Below are 20,499 nucleotides of genomic sequence, written 5' to 3' on the forward strand. Positions count from 1 at the left end.
ATGCATTTAAGACAACGGTACAGAGAAAAACAATTGTGTATACCATAAACATAATGTAAATAGAGGAATGATCATCCTATCCTCAAAATTAAATAGGATACATAGAGAAATCTGACTTTTTTAACTTCATTTTTTTTCTGTCTATGATCATGTCAAAAGTGGACTTGCCTTGTGTGGCTTATATATCATTCATGTAATTTCAATTTGGCTGATTTTATAGAAATAAATCTGATATGAATAAGACATGTATAGATCCTCAGCACCTTATTATGTTAACAGTTCTATAGAACTGGAGTATTATAATTTATTGCACATGATAAAAGGTTCACACTCAAAACACAATTTTGTTCATTATAAATTCTAACAAAGTTATAACATGGTATCAAATTATTCAAAACCACCACCTTAAATCATGAAATTTAAGACTTTCAGCAGAAAAATCCATACTAGTATTGTTATAAAAACTATGATACAAATTAAAGCAGTGTATTAAAACTCTAAAACAAACACAACTTTTTTTATAATAATAAGATTCAAATTTCATGAACTACAAACCTGAAAAATTGAATAATGGAATATTTTTGAAACACTAACGAAACAAATGTAACAAAGAAATGCAATGAACAAATATAGAACATGATACAATAAGGTAAAATTGTATTCATAACACTAATTTTCTGACATATACAAAATAATCACCATTACAAATTTCCAAAAAGATATTAAAGACTTCTAAAGGTTTCAAAATAATGAATAGCACTATAATCTTGTCAAAAATATACACGAGACAGTATCTGAAAAATGTTACTCCTATTTCCCCAAATATCAAAGGGAAAAAAAATCTACATTCATACAAAAATTTTTACTCATTGTATCATGTTCACAAATTATGAAGTAGTTCTATAGAGACCAACATTACAATTCTTCGTGTGGTAGGAATGCCCCATAGTTTGTTGCTTGACTGCCTACAAAGTCTTCGCTATGATCAACAATTTCTGTTTCTGATAGTTTACCATCTTTATCATCATCAGCTCTGCCGATTAAATGATCGGATTCCTCTGTAGCTGTTTCCATGTTATCTGGTAAAATCCAGGGTTTCATCTCTTCTCTATCTAATTTACCATCATTATTTTTATCATAATCAGTAAATCTTTCTTTTTCTGTAGCTTCCCATTCTGGATCATCAGCACCCTCTGAATTATAAAGTGTGTATCATTAAATATCATCTTATTAAAAATTCTTAAAAGGCAACTTTTCAATTTCAGTTTTATGAATAAACTGCCTTTGTTTATGTGTTGACTATAGTCATATGGGGAAAACATGTCATCATGGTCAGAGAACATTGTGGTGTCATTTTTTCATTATTTAGGAAATCTTCATGTTAATCAGTTTTCTCACACAAAACAGGGTTTTTTTTTATTATGAAAAATATGATGTAAAATATATTTGTCTGAATACCAATAAAATTACCTTGTCCAAGAAATTCTTGTAATGAGATAGTTCCATCAGCATTTTTATCATAATCTTTCATTGATCTGTCCATTTCCACTTCATGCATGTGTTTGAAGTCATAAGGGAATTCAAATGCTACATATTCCTTCTCATTAAGGGCTCCATCTTTGTCTTCATCAGCAGCATTAAACTTTGAGTGGTCTTCTTCTACCATCTGAAATTATAAAGTTGAATAAGGGTTTAACAACTTATATATTTAAAGTGTGTAAGTATATAAGTTTCATCAAGTTTGCCTGTCAAAATCCGTAAATTGAGAAATCTTTGCATTGTTTTATTCACAGGCCCTTGTTTCCATTTATGGGAAGGTCAACTATCTATATATTTGGATAGTTGAATTTCCCATGGATAGAAACATGTGCCTGTGAATAAAATAATGCAAAAATTCGAATAGAATAGATTAATTCGGATTTTTATCTATTGTGCAATAACTGCGAAATAAAAAGAATGCAAAAATTTCAAATTTACAGTAAAACATGAACCGTGAAATAAGCAGCAACAAGAATATATGTGGAACATTTTAACACAAACAATTGTCCCCAATATAGGATTTTCCTGATTATGGCACCTATCTTGAGTGGAAATCTTCATACAAATTTGAAGATAACCTGATAAAAAATTAAGTTCTTATATGATGTTAATAACTAATATGTGTTATTTTGAAAAGTTCCCTTCCTGATGTCATACACAATAGAATTTCTGATAAACAAGTATCATTTGCCTAGCATTATTGCATATATTTATTAAAATGCAATAAGAATATTTCCAATAGTTTCCAACAAAAACTCAAATATATATTATCACCATACAAGGTAAAAGGGTCAACTGTAATTTCATAAATATATTTTATTTTTCCTGGTACTGGTAATTGTTTTGTCTATATACAGTGTCTCTACTATAGTTTCTGAGTGAATCATGCTGGAATGTCTTGACTACGTTACCTATTATATTAATTTCATTCCATACATCAAATAAAATAAGACTAGCAGTATTGCTAAAAAAAAATCTGAAAAACAGGTCTATTAACGAAAATTGAACATTGACCATTATGATTTTTCAATAAAATGAGGTCACAGTCAGATGCAATCATTCAATTCACCAAATATATCATACCTATTGCTTATAGTATCTGAGAAATAAGAATAACCATGAAAACTTGACATTGCCTTATGATTAGAACATGGTCAAGGTCAGATGAACTCTGCCAGACAAAAATATACACCTTATGATTATTTCATACACCAAATACTGTTGACATATTGCATGTAGCAATCTTAACATTGACCAATGACCCATGAAAAATATACGCCAAGGTCAGATGAAACATTCCAGACAGACATATACACCTTAAAATCATTCCATACACCAAATATTGTGGCTCTATTGCTTATAGTATCAGAGAAACAGATCAACCAACAAAAACTTAACACTGACCAATGCACCATAAAAATGAAATCAAAGTCAAATGAAACCTGTGAGACTGACATTTGTACAATACAATCATAACATACACCACATAAAGTTGACCTATTGATTTTATAGTAATTGAGATAAATACTTAATGATGAAAGCAAAACTATGGCCACACATCCATGATATAATGACGAGTCAGGACGACCCTGTCTGAAGTTCATGTAGACCTTGTACAGATTATAAAGTATATTAAATAATTATTGTTTTGACACCTTAAATTAAAAAAAAATAATAATAAAGAATCAGATGCAAGCACAATTATGATCATGATTTGAAAGAATTGATCTAAAAAAAAATCTATTAATTATAAATGTTTGACATTGAATTGAGAGCAGATCTATTAAACTTACAATTTTTTAATTAAAGTAAATAAAATAATTATAGTTTTGAAACCTGAAATTGAAACACCCACTTATGCATCTGAGACAAATGCCATAAGGATAATAATTTTAAAGAATTGATTTATATTTTTTTTTATATAAATTGCATTAGTTTGACATCAAATTTGAGTACATCTATAGAAGTTTCATTTTTATTAATAAATGTGTAAAACAATCTTAAATCTGGTAAACAAGTAAATTAAAGGGATCATTAAACTACTACAAAATTTTACGTGTTCAGATAATTAGTGGATTTGTTTTTTTTCACTCATTCTATTAAATCAATGTTCTACTCATCAAGGTTGTCAAACTTGCATTGATCATTCATATGATATATGTATAGTTCGCCACTTTCTGCTTAGGCAACAACTGAACTAATATATGACTCAACCAAAATGTCCCAATGAAATTTTTAAATTTTTCTTTCATCCACACAAAAATTGGAAAAAAATATTCATTGAAAGTCAATCACTCCTGGTCCTACAATGAGAAGACAAAAGTTGACTAGACTAATTTTTACTGTGTTTATATAAAAAAAGAAGATGTGGTATGTTTGCCAATGAGACAACTCTCCACAAGAGACCAAAATGACACATAATTAACAACTATAGGTCACCATACGGCCTACAACAATGGGCAAAGCCCATACCGCATAGTTAGCTATAAAAGTCCCCGAAACGACAATGTAAAACAATTCAAACGAGAAAACTGACAGCCTTATTTATGTACAAAAAATGAATGAAAAACAAATTTGTAACATTAGAAAACCTTGAACATTTTCTAACTAGATGTCCATTTCTGGAAGGGATCCGAAGGACTTTTTATGCTCTATTAAAACAGGCTATAATCAATAAAATTGGGATTGATCAGCGGAAAAGAAATTTTCAAAATAGGGAAACATTAAGCCAATTAATTGTTGACTGCAGAAAACTAGTGTTTTCTACACTTCCAAACGACAGTAATTTCTTAAATGCGTTTAAATCAATTTCTAGAAATTTGTGTGATAAATTAAATCAACAGAGGTTAACTCTGATCAATGCTCTATCACTTTATACATGTTATGATTGATAATTCAGTACATTTGTACAACTTATGAAAAAAGGTCTTTAATGATATATGAAAATAAGAGTTGTCTCATACCACATCTTCTTATATCTCTTCACCTGTAATCAGGGCAAATGAAAGAAAAAATCGGCGCAAATGAAATGCAGATTGGCACAAATGCAAAACGCTGGTTAAAATATACTAAACAATTTTTAAAAATCGTCATTCAACCAAAACAACTATACAAAGTCAACTGTCTTTCCTTTGACACCAAGTACTCCCATATGTGTCCTTCAATGGTTTTAGTTGTATTGGCATTTTTGTAGATCTTGTATAGTTGATAATTTTTTGCTGTAAAAGCTGAATTTGAAGGTCCTCAACAGAAATTAAGTAGACAAAAAGAATTTCTGCAGTCTTCAAATGTTTAAAAAAGTTGTATAAAAGTGTCAGTTTACATAAATAGTGCACCTTTCTAGAAACATGTAATCACATTGTCAAATATGGTCTCAGTACCTTATATTACAATGATAAATCAGGAGAAATAATCTTAAAACTACATTTTGTATTTGATGTATACAGGAAACTCATGATAAGATGGCAGTTTACAATCCAAACACTATCATGACTATATACACTTAACATTCAATTTTGTATTAATTAATTTGACTTGTCTTTACTTTATTTTTCAAATTAGCTTTCATTTATTGACTATGTACATTTATTAAAAGTTGTCGCATGATAAAACAACAATCTTTATACTTTGTAACACCAATTAAAATTTAGCTTCACAAGATAAAGTATAAATAGGAATTTATATATTTAAAGGTCAGAAGATGCCTTTATATATTATTTATTAGAAACCTTGAACCTTAATTATTCAGCGTTATCTTGTTCTGCTAAAAAGTAATTAAAATTGACTTTTTTTTATATCTTAGAAATACTTCTTTCAGACTTCTTATCTTTATATTTTTAACATACTTCGGCAAAAAAAAGTTTTTAGGGTCTCCTTCCTCAGAAAAAATGAGTAGGTAGGGTTACTGGGTAGGATTTCATTTTTTGTACTATTTTTAAACTTCAGTTCATGGGGTAACTAGCCATTTGTCCCAAATCACAGTCAAAAGTGTCAATAATATCAGGGAAGGCATTTTAAGACACAAGCATTTTTATAAATTTTGTTGGTCTTATTCTATATGTGAGCTAGTATATATCTTAACCACCACACCCCCTTCCCCCCAAAAAAAAATGTTCTGTCAAACCTGTATTAAGCTATCACTCATTGAAAGTATCAAAAGTGACCACTCAAAAGAGATGACCTTTGAAATGAGGTTCTGATTTTCATTTTGACTTCAACATTAAACAAATGGATTTTTTCTTTTTGATATTTCAGCAGATAAGAACATTAAAATGACCATTTTTAAAAGTTGAAAAGAAGATTTCGCCTACAAATAGGAGACTGCTGACAGCTTTAAACAGGTGACCCCCAATTTAAATTAAATTGTGTAGTGAAAACTTTTGGGAATGTCTGAAAATTACCGTTAGAAGCAGGTGACTGTTAAGGCAGGTTTGACTGTATTCAATATCTTATGCATAAGCAAATTAAAATGGACAGAAAATCTTAAATTTGTCTTGTCTAACATGCAACACAAATGAAAACATTCTGTAAGAAAATAATATAAAATATTCCTTCCATCAGATAATAAAAGTATTAAAATAACCAACTAGCTTAAAAGCAAAGTAAAAACTGTAAACTGCCACCAAAGGATATAAAATCCCTATTAACAAAGAGTTGTCCTGTATACTGACCTTTTTTACCTTGTTGAAGTCTTCTAGATCTTCTTGGTCTCTGTGTTTAAAATCTTCCATATCTTCAGGATTATAACCATATTGTTTACTAATGTATTCTTTCCACGTCACTTTCCCATCTTTGTCTGTATCATGTTCTTTTAATTGTTCTAAAGAATCTTCTTCATCTAATTTTCTAAAAGTATTGAGATGAAAAAATAAAACAATTTTGCTTAGATCTTGCATTGATTTCAATACGATTTACAAAATCAAGCAACACATATATTTTGATTGAAAAACTTTTAATTCCAAAATTGCAAATATGGATTTTATAATGCTGTTTTTGTTGAGTTAACATGACAAAATTTCTATGTTACAATAATTTATTTATTGTTATGTTAATTTATTTTTAAATACATAATTTCTAGAAAATTAATTCAGTATATAATTTTCAAATTTTGCCCATTTAACATGATTAAATCAAATTCAAAAGTTTGGATTAAATTCAAACTAAAAAAAAAAGGTTTTCAAAAGATCTCCAAATAAAGCAAAAGGTTATATCTGCATACTTCAATATCTTTTCTAGTTTCCTATGTCATGTTTAAACAGTCTCATAAAGATATAAGTTACTATATTTATTCAGCATCAGTTTTTAATTTTTGGAAGAGAAACAATACATTTAACCCTCTCTTCCTTTGTAGTATTGGACAAAACCATCATTGGTGTTCAAACTGTTGGCCTTACTTGTGGCGAGAAAAATTTTGCATTAGAAATTTGCAACAGTAGCTGAGAATAGATGGTTTGTTTACTAAGGTGTTGCTGTACTTAAGACTCATCTTTAATTGACAGTCTTTAACAGTATTTTAAGTGATACAAATATGTAAAATACTGATTTTAACAACACAAAAGAAACAAAAGGAACAAATGTAGAAATTTTGAAAATAAAACTAACTGAAATGATGTAAGAATCCACTGTGTTAGTTCCTCTGCTGTTACATATCCATCCCCATTGACATCCATCTTCTTTACCAATAGCGCCAACCGTCTTTTTGATTCCTCTGGACTTAACTCATCAAACTCTTCTTCTAATTTTTTAGACCCTAACAAGACAAACAAAACGTTATAATTTTTAACAGTAAACTATATATGATTTGTTCTTTGCAAAAGAACTACACTGTTGGTGTAGTAGAACAGACATAACATGTAAATGTGATGATAAATGTTTAACAACTCCTATTTGGTATTTGAAGCCACTTTTATCACTATTGGATAAAACACAGCGGACATTCTTTAATGGTAGAGGAAGTCAAGAGTGCTCAGAGAGAACAACCAATTATTGACAGTAAGGGGTACTACCTGTACAAGTAATTTTTATTTACTTGAAGAAGTATATACTTCTATAAGTAAATTATAATGTTTAAATAATCTCCCTTTAATTTTCTCAAACACAAGTACATGTAGTACCCCGACTGATTATTGACAGAAAAACTGAAATTTCTATTCCTTGTCCTTGTTGTAGGAAGGGTCAACATACATTTATACATTTATACATTGTCAAACAAATCTAAACGTTGCTATAACAAAAATCATGATATAAACATGAACTTCAAAAAGAATTCATGGTATTAAGAGGTTTATATATATATTATATAAGTAAAATTTGTTAACAGCTGTTGAATGAAAAAATAAATGTACTTTTATCCAAATCGTAATGTTTGATGAAATCTTAGTGAATAAAAATGTTAAGTATATAACATTGACATCATGTTACATGCACAGCACTATTATTTTCTAATCAATCAATTAATGATTCATTTGGAAAAAGTAAAACTCAAATCACTGGCTTTGCATTTTGGTTGTACAAATTGCCCCAAAAATAAAAGGAAGCATTTCAATTTCAGCCACAAACATAGAATGTTGATGCACATGTTACTGGTTAATTTGACACAAATGTACATGTTACTCGCATCTGTCATTTTTCAGAAAAATCCCATGTGCAAAATTGAGGAAAGTTAATCCAAAAATATATGGATACCCATGGAATTATCAAAAATGTTTTCTGCTTTTCTTCAACTTCTGTTTGCTAAGTTCAGACATGTTGAGCATGATAAGAACAGATGGTTGGTTTACTAAGGAAAATGTTGACACTGGTGATTATCAGTATGAAGGAGTATATATATACCTAACACTGCCTCATGGTCATAATGTGAGTTATGTTCCCCATCTTTTTCATGATCATGGTGCATGTGACTGGGTGGTTTGTGTCCTGCTCCATGCTTGTCTGTTTCTTTCTCACCACAAGAAAAACCAACAGCTAACACCACCAATAAACAAGAGAAATTCATTTCTAAAAACAAAACAAAAAACATGATGTTAAAATCATTAGACAATATAATAGTAACTTAGAAGTCACAAGAATTTCTATCACTAGTGATGAAAGTTATCTTGAGGGGCACATTCTGATTCCGTATTCTCTCACAATTTTCAAATATCGGAACATGGTAAAGATTACACCAACTTTTTGGCTTTTGGTTAAAAAGGCTTGCCGCACATATATGTAGGCCTAGATATAGATATAAAGTAAGCAAAGATCACAAAATGATGTCCATTCTATATACATTGAGCAATTCTCTATCAAGACATTCTAACATATAGGAACACAATTTTGGAATATCAAATCAACTTATAGGTCTAAGTATGAAATACTCTTTATATATGTATTTTGTTCAAAGGAATAATTAACATTAAAAAGTTCCTAACTGTTCAGTTGTTATTTATACTAAGACATAAAATTTATTTTCTGTGGCCTGATGTATTAATAACAAATAAATTAATATATATTTATATTTTTGATTGATCTCTCTTCAAATGCTTTTATCATTTTATCCAAAAAATTATATATCAATTTCAACATGTTCAACAAAATAGCCAAAGGCTTACATGATTGCTCAATTTCAAAATACAAAATTTAATTTGATTTTACGTCATGTAAATTTTTGCTCGCACTAAAAATTGCTTTTTTTTAAATGGGGCCAAAAAAATCTCTATCAAAACCAAGGCTTTCAAAACGGTCATATATTTCGGACAATTGTATAATGCCCGCAAAAGATACGGTCATTTTAACATATTTCGCTATCTTTTTGACCCAACCTTTTGCCTTTAACAGCCACACATTTCTGGTCATAAAAGTGACATGATGATTAATTACCATCAATACTTTCTAATTCTAATCAAGGTTAATTATTGTTGGACAGCTGAAATATACCTGTTCAGGTGACAGGTAAACTATTTTCAGTACCAGACATGGTATAAATTGATCGGCCTATTCACAATTATTTTCTTACATTTCAGCTTTTGTATCTAATTGATTAGTCCAAAAGATTAAAATCAAAAGAAATACATTTATAAACATGATTTGATGAAAAAATTAAAAGGTTTTAAATGAAAAATTGTCAGAACTACTTTGTATGAACAAGAACACATGTGCGCATGTGGGAAATTTAATTATGCATCCTACATTTCTTCAAAAATGCTAAAATTATCATTGATACCTGACTCTAACATACGTTTCAAGTATTTTGTTTTGAAGATATAACGTGGAAAGAGCTTCTTCACTCTGTCGTGCTTTGTTAATGTACACGGATTTTACATATCCGTTTCAAGTCCATGTTTTACTATTGTCAAGTTAACATCTGGTTTAGGAAAATGTGATTTTAAAAAACGAAAGTAAAGCTTTAGACGTCATTTTGAAAAAATAAAGAGTCTAAGGCAGATATCATTGGGATGGCCATCTGATTACCATAATTGCCTTTAGAGACTTAGTCATAAGGGATTAAAATCGGGATCAGATATAAAATGTCCGGCTGGCTCAAATATTTTTTGGAAGCCCTGAACCAAACCTCATTTTTGAGAATTTGATTTTTTAAATATAAGTTTTTTATTTTTCTACAATGGCCAGTATGCAGAATTTTGAAATATCTTCAAATCAAATATTCATATAAAATAATTTATCCTGAATCCATGAAAATTAGAACACACAAAAGTAAACGTATCCACAATGACATTTTTATCAAGGTATAATGCTACATAATTTACATTTTACTGAACATGTTTGAATTGTTAAATAAATGATATATCAATATTTTGTGGTTGTAAAAGCTGTTGCAAGCCGATCAAAATTCAATATCATGTCTAAACAATATAGGAAATGAGGTACATATTTAACAATGCTTCTTCAGTAAATCCCATAATATGTCTTTAATGAACATCTAAACATACTCTTATTTAAACAGAGTACACGTGTAAGTAGCTACAGAACTGTAGCTTGGTGAACCCTGGCAAAAATAAAAAATAGAAACAACAAGTGCAATACGAAGTTAAGTTTCACTGGAAAGGACCAATACGTACATGTACTTGGACACAATAAAGATGACATTTTTAAAATATATCAAAAAACACTGAAAAATACAGGACTACAAAAATGTAATTAAAACCTAAACAGAACTAAATCTGGTTCATAAACATAATTAATGCGTTTTTTTTTTTTTATTAAGGATAAACATGATAAATATCCTTTTAAAAAAACTCAAGTTATGCATGATTTACAATGCTTTAGCTTCTAATAGATGCAGTATAGTCTTATTATTTGAAACTTTCATAGCTATGAAAAAAAAAGAAATTTATTTTTTTATATTTTTGGCTGGAATTGTGCATACAGTATATATATATCATATATATAATTCATATAATTATTCATAATATAATTAGCCAAACAATCTTAGATCTATATATATATATGTATATATATATATATATCTATAATACTAAAATTACGAGGTCCAATTTGTCAGCCGTCATCACGTAAAAACGACGAATCACAGAATTCAACTTTATATATAACTAATATAGTACAAAGGTGTAGATTAAAAATTACACCACTCCAGGCCCTTTTGTTTTCCACGTAATTAATATTGCCAATAATTAAGAAGTTCCGGGTCGAGTCCGCTACCGATACCTATAGTATATTCACCTGTTACCTATTACCTTATCTGTACGTTCCGCATCTGACAGGCGCACCACCAAACGTTGTATTCAGGATTAATATGCTATATACACGGGTCGTAACCACAGGGTTGACACTACTAAATTGTCAAATTGTTACCTATTGTAGTATTTTAATCAGTAAGACTTTCTAAGATAACAATATGAATACTGAAAATCTGGACTAAAAATAAGGCGTATACTGAGGTACGTACAGTTTTCAATTTGTTAGTGGGCATGACGTAAAACAGCGAAGCAAAGAATTCAACTTTATTTATAACTTATATAGGACAATGCTGTTGATTAAAAAATACTCCATTCCAGGACCTTTTGTTTTCCAAATAATTAATATTATTGTTTCAGTTCGACGGGCTCAAACAGAAAGACTTGAAAGCAGAGAAAAACTGTGTATCTTATAATCGGCATGACTTTATCAGATGACAATACTACAGCTTTTACATTAATGCTAGCAAGACAAATCTTTGTTTGGCTTGCTTGCTTTGTTTGTATCAATGTTTGCTCAAGCATGGCAATTAGGATAGGCGGGGTTTCAGCTTGTATACATCATACCTAAATTTTATTGGACGTTATGTTTGAGGTTAAGGACACTAAATTTTAAAACATCACATGACAAATATTCTCATATGTTTCCTTACCTGTAAATATACAATACAGTCAGGATTCTACTTCGTCAAAATTATCTCCCCATTACGGCAGTTCATTTTCACAATCGTAGAAATGGAAACCAAATTTTTTTCGAACATATGCATTTTCATCATCCAACTTAAAGATTGTCGTCAAATACTTTTAGTAAAATAGCTATTCGAACACACACCTACTCTGATTTTGTGATTCATTGGATAGGTATTTCACTTGACCCCTACTTTCATCTTTTAGTATTGTGATTTTTTTATGTTATAAAGTCAACCTGTAGCTTTGCTATATAAAAATGATAGAATCTGAAGCGAGACGATGTATCAAATACTCTTCCTTTGTACGTTTTCAAGACAAAATATTCATCTCAAACACACCCTAACATAAAAAAAGGTGCACTCGATTTTCTCTTTTCGATACAATTGTTACCCATTTATTGGAATTTTTTCTTGAGTTACATAAATGAAAGGGCAGACATGGAAACAACTGAACTAATAGATTGATATTTTATAAAAAAAAAAAAAAAAATATTAAGTTCATATTTTTCTTTCATTGACCAATTATTGTATTTTTACAGGTGAGGAAACATGTGAGAATATTTGTCATGTGATGTTTTAAAATTAAGTGTCCTAAACCTCAAACGTAACGTCCAATAAAATTTAAGTATGATGTATACAAGCTGAAGCTCCGCCTATCTTAATTGCCATGCTTGAGCAAACATTGATACACACAAAGCAAGCAAGCCAAACAAAGATTTGTCTTGCTAGAAATAATGTAAAAGCTGTAATACTAAAATAAGGCTTGCGCATAGTTATATACTTTAATTCAGTCACGGACCCGTGATATCACGGGTGTGTTCTAGTATATATATATATATAGTAGTATATATAGTCGAACCTCGTTGTGTCAAACTCGGTTGTGTCGAAAACAGATGAGTTGAAGTAATTTTGCGGTCCCGTTAAAATTCGTTTGATCAATGCATAATTACCTCTGATGAGTCCAACATACTGCGTGCCACATTGACACTGAAGAATGTATACAACATTCTGGGTTTTGCAAGTTACATTACAAAATATTGTGTACACAGACCCAGTGGAGTGACAAGGAAATGTTTGAGTATTCAGTATTTGTTGGCAAGTCAGACATCGTTTGTTACCACATGACTTGCACCATCCTGTAGTTGAACAGCTTTTATTAGAATTTATTACTTGTCACTCCACTGGGTCTGTGTACATGTGGCATGCAGTAAGTTGGCGAGACAGAACAGCCATTCAACAAACGCATGAATGGTCATCGTAGTGACTACACCTGCAAGCCCGACCTCCCCGTTAGTCGTCATTTAAGATCACATGGGCACGACCAAGCTGATCTAAAAAAACTTACCATCACCATCATAGATCACAACGAGGATTGGTCAAAGGCCGACAGACTTGCTCGGGAAAGTTTTTGGATAAGAAAGCTCAGGACAGTTTCCCCAGGGCATTAATGAAAAAAACATAAAAGAATCACTCATTTTCCCTACCATCACTAACTTCCTGCCATCACTTGTGTCCAGTAACTCCGGCTCTCATACTGAACACTTACACTTTTCAGGAATTTTTTAATTATACTAGTTTTAATTACAGTTGGCACGGATGTGTAAATACACAGCCATGTTCTATTACTTAACCTTAGTAAAAATTTATTACTCATTTTTCTTATTATCAAATTACTATAGATATTTGGAATGTTTAAATACGCAGTCTCTTTTGCAATTTTTCTACCGCTGTCATATTTTAAATATCATACCAGCTTAGATCGGTCAGGACTGTTTATTGAGACTCTATTCCCACGCAGTTGTTTAACATCTCAACTATCACCACCTTTGGGAATTAAGAGTTGTGCCAGTTCACATCGTAAATAACTATTATTATTTTGGCATATCTCTGTAGTCTTTGCGCCGTGTTTGGAAATTTTAAAATTGTTCCAGCGTTCGCTTAAATTGTATTAATTTCAAGATTTTGATAGAGTCTTAATTTGAATTGACATGATTCATTTGTCATCGTGCTATTACCGAGGAAGGATATCTGTTATCCGAAATATCTAACATATTGTTCGTTTTATCGTGTTTTTGGTGATGTTGTACCCTTTTAGACTTGTTATATATATATATATATATTATTATAATAATTATTATTATATATATGTAAATTTTCAGGAGCAAATTTGTTGTTCATCCCTGGCAAGGATTCAAACTCATGCTACTGAAATACATGTATCATGTCACCAAATCGCCTTTGCTCTGTGCCAGACCCGCTCGACCACCTAAGCTCTACAAAAATAAAGCTTTTGGTGGCTGGGTGTTACCTTTCCTCATCAGTTTTAATCTAGCGTCTTAAGACAGTACATGATGTATAAGACATTTACATGTAGATGGTATTTTTACAGATCAGCTGAATTATCTATCATAGAAGATCTTACAACTCAAAAATTCATGTTGGATGCAGTGGCAGAAATAATTATATTACTAAACAAGTGACAACTCTATATTTTATATCAATTATACTGGATTATTTAACTGCAACAGATACTAATAGACTTAAAAGCTCTAACAAACCTCTGTATCTGATGCAGAGAAGTCAACATATTAAAGTTAACAAAAGTTCAAGTTTAATCACAGCAAATAACATATATTTTCCAGTAATAAATTCTGAGAATGTAAGTTTCCCAACTGCAACTCAACATGCTCAACAGACAAAAAGGGGCGAATCTATAGCTAACACCAAGTCTGATGCAGATGATACCACATGTATCTCTGATTTAAGCGACAAAAAAAAACAGGATAATTTACTTATATCATGTTCAAATGAAACTAACAGTAGGATATTAACTAATTAATTAATGATCAATATAAACAGTAATAAACGACAACTCTTCAATAGTAATACTTAGTTTAAACATATTTAATTATAGTGGATTGGGAAACAAGTTTTGCAACTTATATTAATCCCTTTCCACTTTGCGGGTGCGAGTGCTGCCTTGTAGCAGCATTAGCCTGCTCTTTTTCGAAATCTACAAGGGTGTCTTTCAGATGCAAGAGAAATAGTAATACTTATTTAACTGTAAATTTAATTTCCCAAAATTCAATGATAAATACCATGTAATGCTGAATAGATTTACCACTTTTCATAAGCCTATATAGATAACCTACAAGTGCAAGTCTTACAAGAAAAAAAATATACCTTCTGCAATTCTGTCGTCTGCAAACTTTGTACTGTATGACTATACAATTAAACACACGTCTACTTTTAAATTACACAGCTAATTATTATGCTAAAGGTGTATACATACACGTGGCTTTGTGTGATTAGATAGTACAAAGATCGTCTAACTCAAACAACATATAATCCCCGCCAGCTGGCTAACCGGGGAATGTTAAAGGTAGATAACTATATTTCAAGTTTATTTTCGCGGCAAAATGTCGTTGTAATATTGATCAAAGTACTGACGTACTGTTTACTCGGATGAATCTGGAACTAAAAGCACGAGTCGGAGAACACACTATTAAATTATAATCTTATTTTGTAGTGCATCTCTTTTAGACAATAAATTCAAATTAAAAAAATCCCACCTGCTCTGATCTGCTCTATCTCAAAAAGAATTTTACAGTGTAGTGTGGGCCGCAAAGGGGCTAGAGGGCCAGTCTAAGAAGGGTATGACTGTGTGTTTTGAACAGTGTCTGAAGTCTAGATGGTGCATTCAATGGAAGTTCTCATTTCGACCATACGTGGTTGTGTATATTAGCCACCCTTCGCCAATAGTAGACAGGAGAAGTATAAATGAATCAGTGACTAATTGATCATTATTCTATCCAAAAGGCACATGATATGGGCGTTTTTCAATAAAAACGTACTTTCTTGGCCCAGCCACGTTAAAAAAAATGTGTTTGATCTTTGCAAGTAATTTTTTGTGCATTCAGTACATTGAATTAGATTTAACATTTTTAAGTAAAGAAACAGTTTATTTTTTAGAAGGATTGATAAGATATTGATTCCTGAATGGTCCAAAACAACCAAAATGACATGTCCCTAGACCGCCTGTTCAACATTCATACTCAAAAATATCGTAAAAAAATGTAGAAATAAATGTTATTTTTACTTAATATAAGTTCCTTAATAATTCAAAAGTGTGTTTAGAGCCAACATATTTTAATAAACAGCTTTTAACATAGGATTTTTAATTTCAGAAGCTCTAGGTGTGTCCCTAACAAAATGTCCCGTGACTACGAAACGAAGTCATCAAAATTTGCTAATAAACAGTTTTATAAAATCAATGTAATTTTTGTTTACAAGAGACATAAACATTAGAGTCTTACAAAAGAAGTGATGCTTTTATAACGGCAATGAAATTGTTAGTAAGAAAAATTGAGCACATCAAATGGACCAGAGTGATACCGTATTTTTGTTACTGTCCACTACTCCTTCAGTATCTGGTTTAGTAAAATTATGATAAAAATATCAGTGTACAGCTTAATACATGCTTTAATGAATACAATCAGTCTTGTTACTATTGCAATATAGGGATTGTGGGGGGGAAATAAAACATGGAATGTCTATAGGAAACATTTAAAATTGCAAAAATATGTGTGTTTAGAAGCAGTTTAGTATGGGACAAACCCTACGAAGCATAACACAAATTATGGAAATAATCAAATCATTTTAAAGAGCATTTAAGATTGCACTTTTTGTTTACAAACAGGTCTATCATAGAGGAATTCAAAATAACTCTTGAAATTAAATTTAAGACAAGTTGATTTTCCATTTTTTTTTTTAGGTCTAAAAGTTACGCTATATTGAAAAACGCCCATATGTGACTCTTGCTTGTGTCAGGTAAACATAATGCGTCGGTTGTCCTTTTTCCTAAAAACTCCACAGCCGTATAACCTTTCTTATTTTCGACAATGTCTTTTTTCTCTCGACAAAATATGTTGGTATTATTTAAAGTATGCCTTCTTGTACTGACAAGAAATCGCAAAATTAACACCAAACACACACAATTATATATGCCAGTTCTAAAATATTCACTCGGAATGCTGAAAATGTGGGACATAGACCCATTACTGCCGATTACATTACCTTAATGTTACAAAACCCTTTCCAGTACTTTTTGTGCTGACATGAATTATCATTGATATGGTTATATTTATAAATTAACTGTTTACAAAATTTAGAATTTTTGATATACTAAGGCTTTTCTACCTCAGGCATAGATTGCCTTAGCTGGATTTGGCAAAACTTTTAGGAATTTTGGTCCTCAATCCTTTTCAACTTCGTACTTTATTTGGCCTTTTTAATTTTTTTGGATTCGAGCGTCACTGATGAGTCTTTGTAGACGAAACGCGCGTCTGGCGTATATACAAAATTTAGTCCTGGTATCTATGATGAGTTTATTCACAGCCCCTTATCATCGTGACATATTCTCTGTTAGGACGCATTTTGCGTCTTATTTCTGAATAAAGATTACTATGTTTTCTATATATGTCTTAATACTTATGCCAGTCACGTTGGACTCAAAATCAGCCAAACGAAAAGAGAAGTCATGACCCTTAACCTCAATAACCCAATTCCTATCCTAGTATAGACGGAAAAGATCTTCCCATCACAGAAACATTTACATACCTAGGAAGTACAATAAGAAACGATGGAGGTGCTGGAAATGACATCATGAACAGATTAAACAAACGGTCAGAAATATTTTCAGATCATTAAACAATGTATGGAAATCATCAAAGTACTGTAAGACGACCAAACTAAAACTGTACCAGAGTTGTGTATTATTTACTCTGTTATACGGATCAGAATGCTGGAGGATGACAGAAGTCGACCTAAACAAACTGTTAGTTGTTCATACCAAAAGCTTAAGAAGAATCCTGCGCATTTTCTGGCTAAACAAAATATCAAATGAAGACCTTCTAAAACAGTGTCATCAAGATAGCATGGGTACAATATTAATGATAAGGCCTTTGAAATTGATTGGCCATGCATATATGTGATAAGAAGAGATAGAAATGCAATCACTAGAACAGCATTGCATTGGACTTCAGAAGGAAGACGAAAGCGAGGAAGACCAAAAAAACAAATGAAGACGTACCGTAGAAGGAGAACCAAAGACCGTGCATGAATAACGCATAGGGAACAGTAGAAAAGACAGACAGACAGAAGTGGAGAACCTTTGTTGCTGCCCTGCATGCCAATGGCATACCAGGCAGTAAGTAAATAAGTATGTTTTCTATAAAAATCACACAAAAAGAGTCTAGTTATATCATACGAAACACAATTTGAAACTTATTACTGGTCAACATATCAACAAGTATAAAATGATTTGTATTATTATTATCCGTTACATTTTAGTAATATGCACGGAATTATAAAACATAGAACATGTTCCTTGTTCTGTTTAATGAATCATATTTTAAGTCAAGTTATGAACATATAATCAATGTACCAGCTGCATGTAATACACTTTTCATAAAATCTCACAAACTAAAACAGAGCAGGAATAAGAATCTATAAATATACATTTTGTTATGCATATTAATTAAACGACAAATAAGTGATTATCAGAATGGTTTATCCTCGTCCTTCCAATATTCTCAAATCCGATAATTTCGATCTTCTAGTGAGTCCGATCTTTTTACCGAATTAACGAGGCCAAATCTAAACATGCTAAAATAATTGTAAAAAGTCTGACCAATAAAAATGTCTATTTTTTTTCTCTATTGCCGTTCAAGTATAATGAATGGATTAAGGTAAAAAAAAATATATATATATTTTTTTTACCTTAAGCCATTCATTATACTTGAAAACTATAACATGTATTCTGCATTGACAACTTGAAAACTATAACATGTATTCTGCATTGACAATTATATCTTGGTGTAAATTATACACTCACATGTAACTTACGCCCTCATTTGTGTATCTAATACTTAGTGGTTTTTAAAAGAATTCACCCTGCCCTGGAAGTATGATGTGCAACTTTATCGATTAATCTAGGATAAAAACGAACGCAACATGTTAAAAGCAATGGGACATGTGTGCGAGTTTACAAAGGATATTCTTAATTGCTTCATGTAAGAGCAATTCGAATTTTGTTCAAAACCAACAATGACATCAGATGAGTTTTAAAGAGAATAAACATGCGACATATGTACCTTATGATTATCTTACAACAATTCACAATAATATTTATGTAGTAAACATATGTTCATTGAAAATTCATGTTCAATTTCTAAAACCTAATTATTTTTCTTATTGATGTGTCATATATAAAATAGATTGAAACATACTCAATAGTTTGTAGATAGTTTCAGTTTTGTATATGATATGTACTATACACAGCTAGGGAACTATTCTGAAAGTGAGGGTTTTCGGATTAAAAAGTTGTATAGTTTTCTTTTTGCAATGATTTATAAGGAAACAGCCACTAACCTTCATGACAAATGGAATTTGTGTAATATACGCCCAGCAGTCCAGGAACATTTAGCTGTGATTGGACTGATATATGATATTTGCTTCATAACTTGAATATCAATAATGTGCATGGTCATTTATAAATTTCCTGTTTACAAAATTTAGAATTTTTCGAAAAAACTAAGGATTTTCTTATCTCAGGCAAAAATTACCTTAGCCGTATTTTGGCACAACTTTTTGTAATTTTGGATCCTCAATGCTCTTCAACTTTGTACTTGTTTGGCTTTATAGATATTTTGATATGAGCGTCGCTGATGAGTCTTATGTAGACGAAACGCGCGTCTGGCGTACTAAATTATCATCCTGGTACCTTTGATAACTATTTACACCACTGGGTCGATGCCACTGCTGGTGGACGTTTCGTCCCCGAGGGTATCGCTAGCCCAGTAGTCAACACTTGAGTGATCAAGTGTTGGCATGCGTATCAATAATGTGGTCATTTATAAATTTCCTGTTTAGAAACAAAACTAAAGATTTTCTTATCCCAGGCAAAGATTACCTTAGCCGTATTTTGCACAACTTTTTGTAATTTTGGATCCTCATTGCTCTTCGACTTTGTACTTGTTTGGCTTTATAGATATTTTGATATGATCGTCACTGATGAGTCTTATTTAGACGAAACGCGCGTCTGGCGTACTAAATTATCATCCTGGTACCTTTGATAACTATTTACACCACTGGGTCGATGCCACTGCTGGTGGACGTTTCGTCCCCGAGGGTATCGCTAGCCCAGTAGTCAACACTTAAGTGATTAAGTGTTGACATGCGTATCAATAATGTGGATATATATAAATTTCCTGTTTACAAAACTTCGAATTTTTCGAAAAAAAAAATAAGGATTTTCTTATCCCAGGCATAGATTACCTGAGCCGTATTTTGCACAACTTTTTGGAATTTGGGATCCTCAATGCTCTTCAACTTTGTACTTGTTTGGCTTTATAAATATTTTGATATGAGCGTCACGGATTAGTCTTATGTAGACGAAACGCGCGTCTGGCGTAGAAAACTATAATCCTGGTACCTTTGATAACTATATATATTAAACTCATTTCACTATTATAAATGACAAAAAATGTAATTACAATTTCAACAAGGGCTACCTAGAA

General features: G+C 31.2%; 1 protein-coding gene across 4 annotated transcripts; it reads right to left on the reverse strand.

The window, feature by feature from the left end:
• Nucleotides 1–366: 366 nt before the first annotated feature.
• LOC143055359 (reticulocalbin-2-like) lies at nt 367–15,306 on the reverse strand. Of its 4 annotated transcripts, none has more exons than XM_076228517.1 (6): nt 15,213–15,306; nt 8,371–8,535; nt 7,141–7,288; nt 6,219–6,384; nt 1,471–1,666; nt 367–1,193 (listed from the first exon to the last, which is right to left on the reverse strand). In XM_076228517.1, exons 2-6 carry the CDS (start codon nt 8,531–8,533, stop codon nt 916–918), a joined length of 951 nt encoding a protein of 316 aa, XP_076084632.1. In that variant the 5' UTR covers nt 8,534–8,535; nt 15,213–15,306; the 3' UTR covers nt 367–915. The 4 variants fall into 4 exon arrangements, with proteins under 4 accessions (XP_076084632.1, XP_076084621.1, XP_076084625.1 ...); XM_076228506.1 differs by having other exon boundaries at nt 6,210–6,384; XM_076228510.1 differs by having other exon boundaries at nt 15,104–15,243.
• Between the last annotated feature and the right edge of the window lie 5,193 nt (nt 15,307–20,499).

Source organism: Mytilus galloprovincialis, chromosome 1 (assembly GCF_965363235.1).
Source record: "Mytilus galloprovincialis chromosome 1, xbMytGall1.hap1.1, whole genome shotgun sequence".
Classification (NCBI taxonomy): Eukaryota; Metazoa; Mollusca; class Bivalvia; order Mytilida; family Mytilidae; genus Mytilus; species Mytilus galloprovincialis.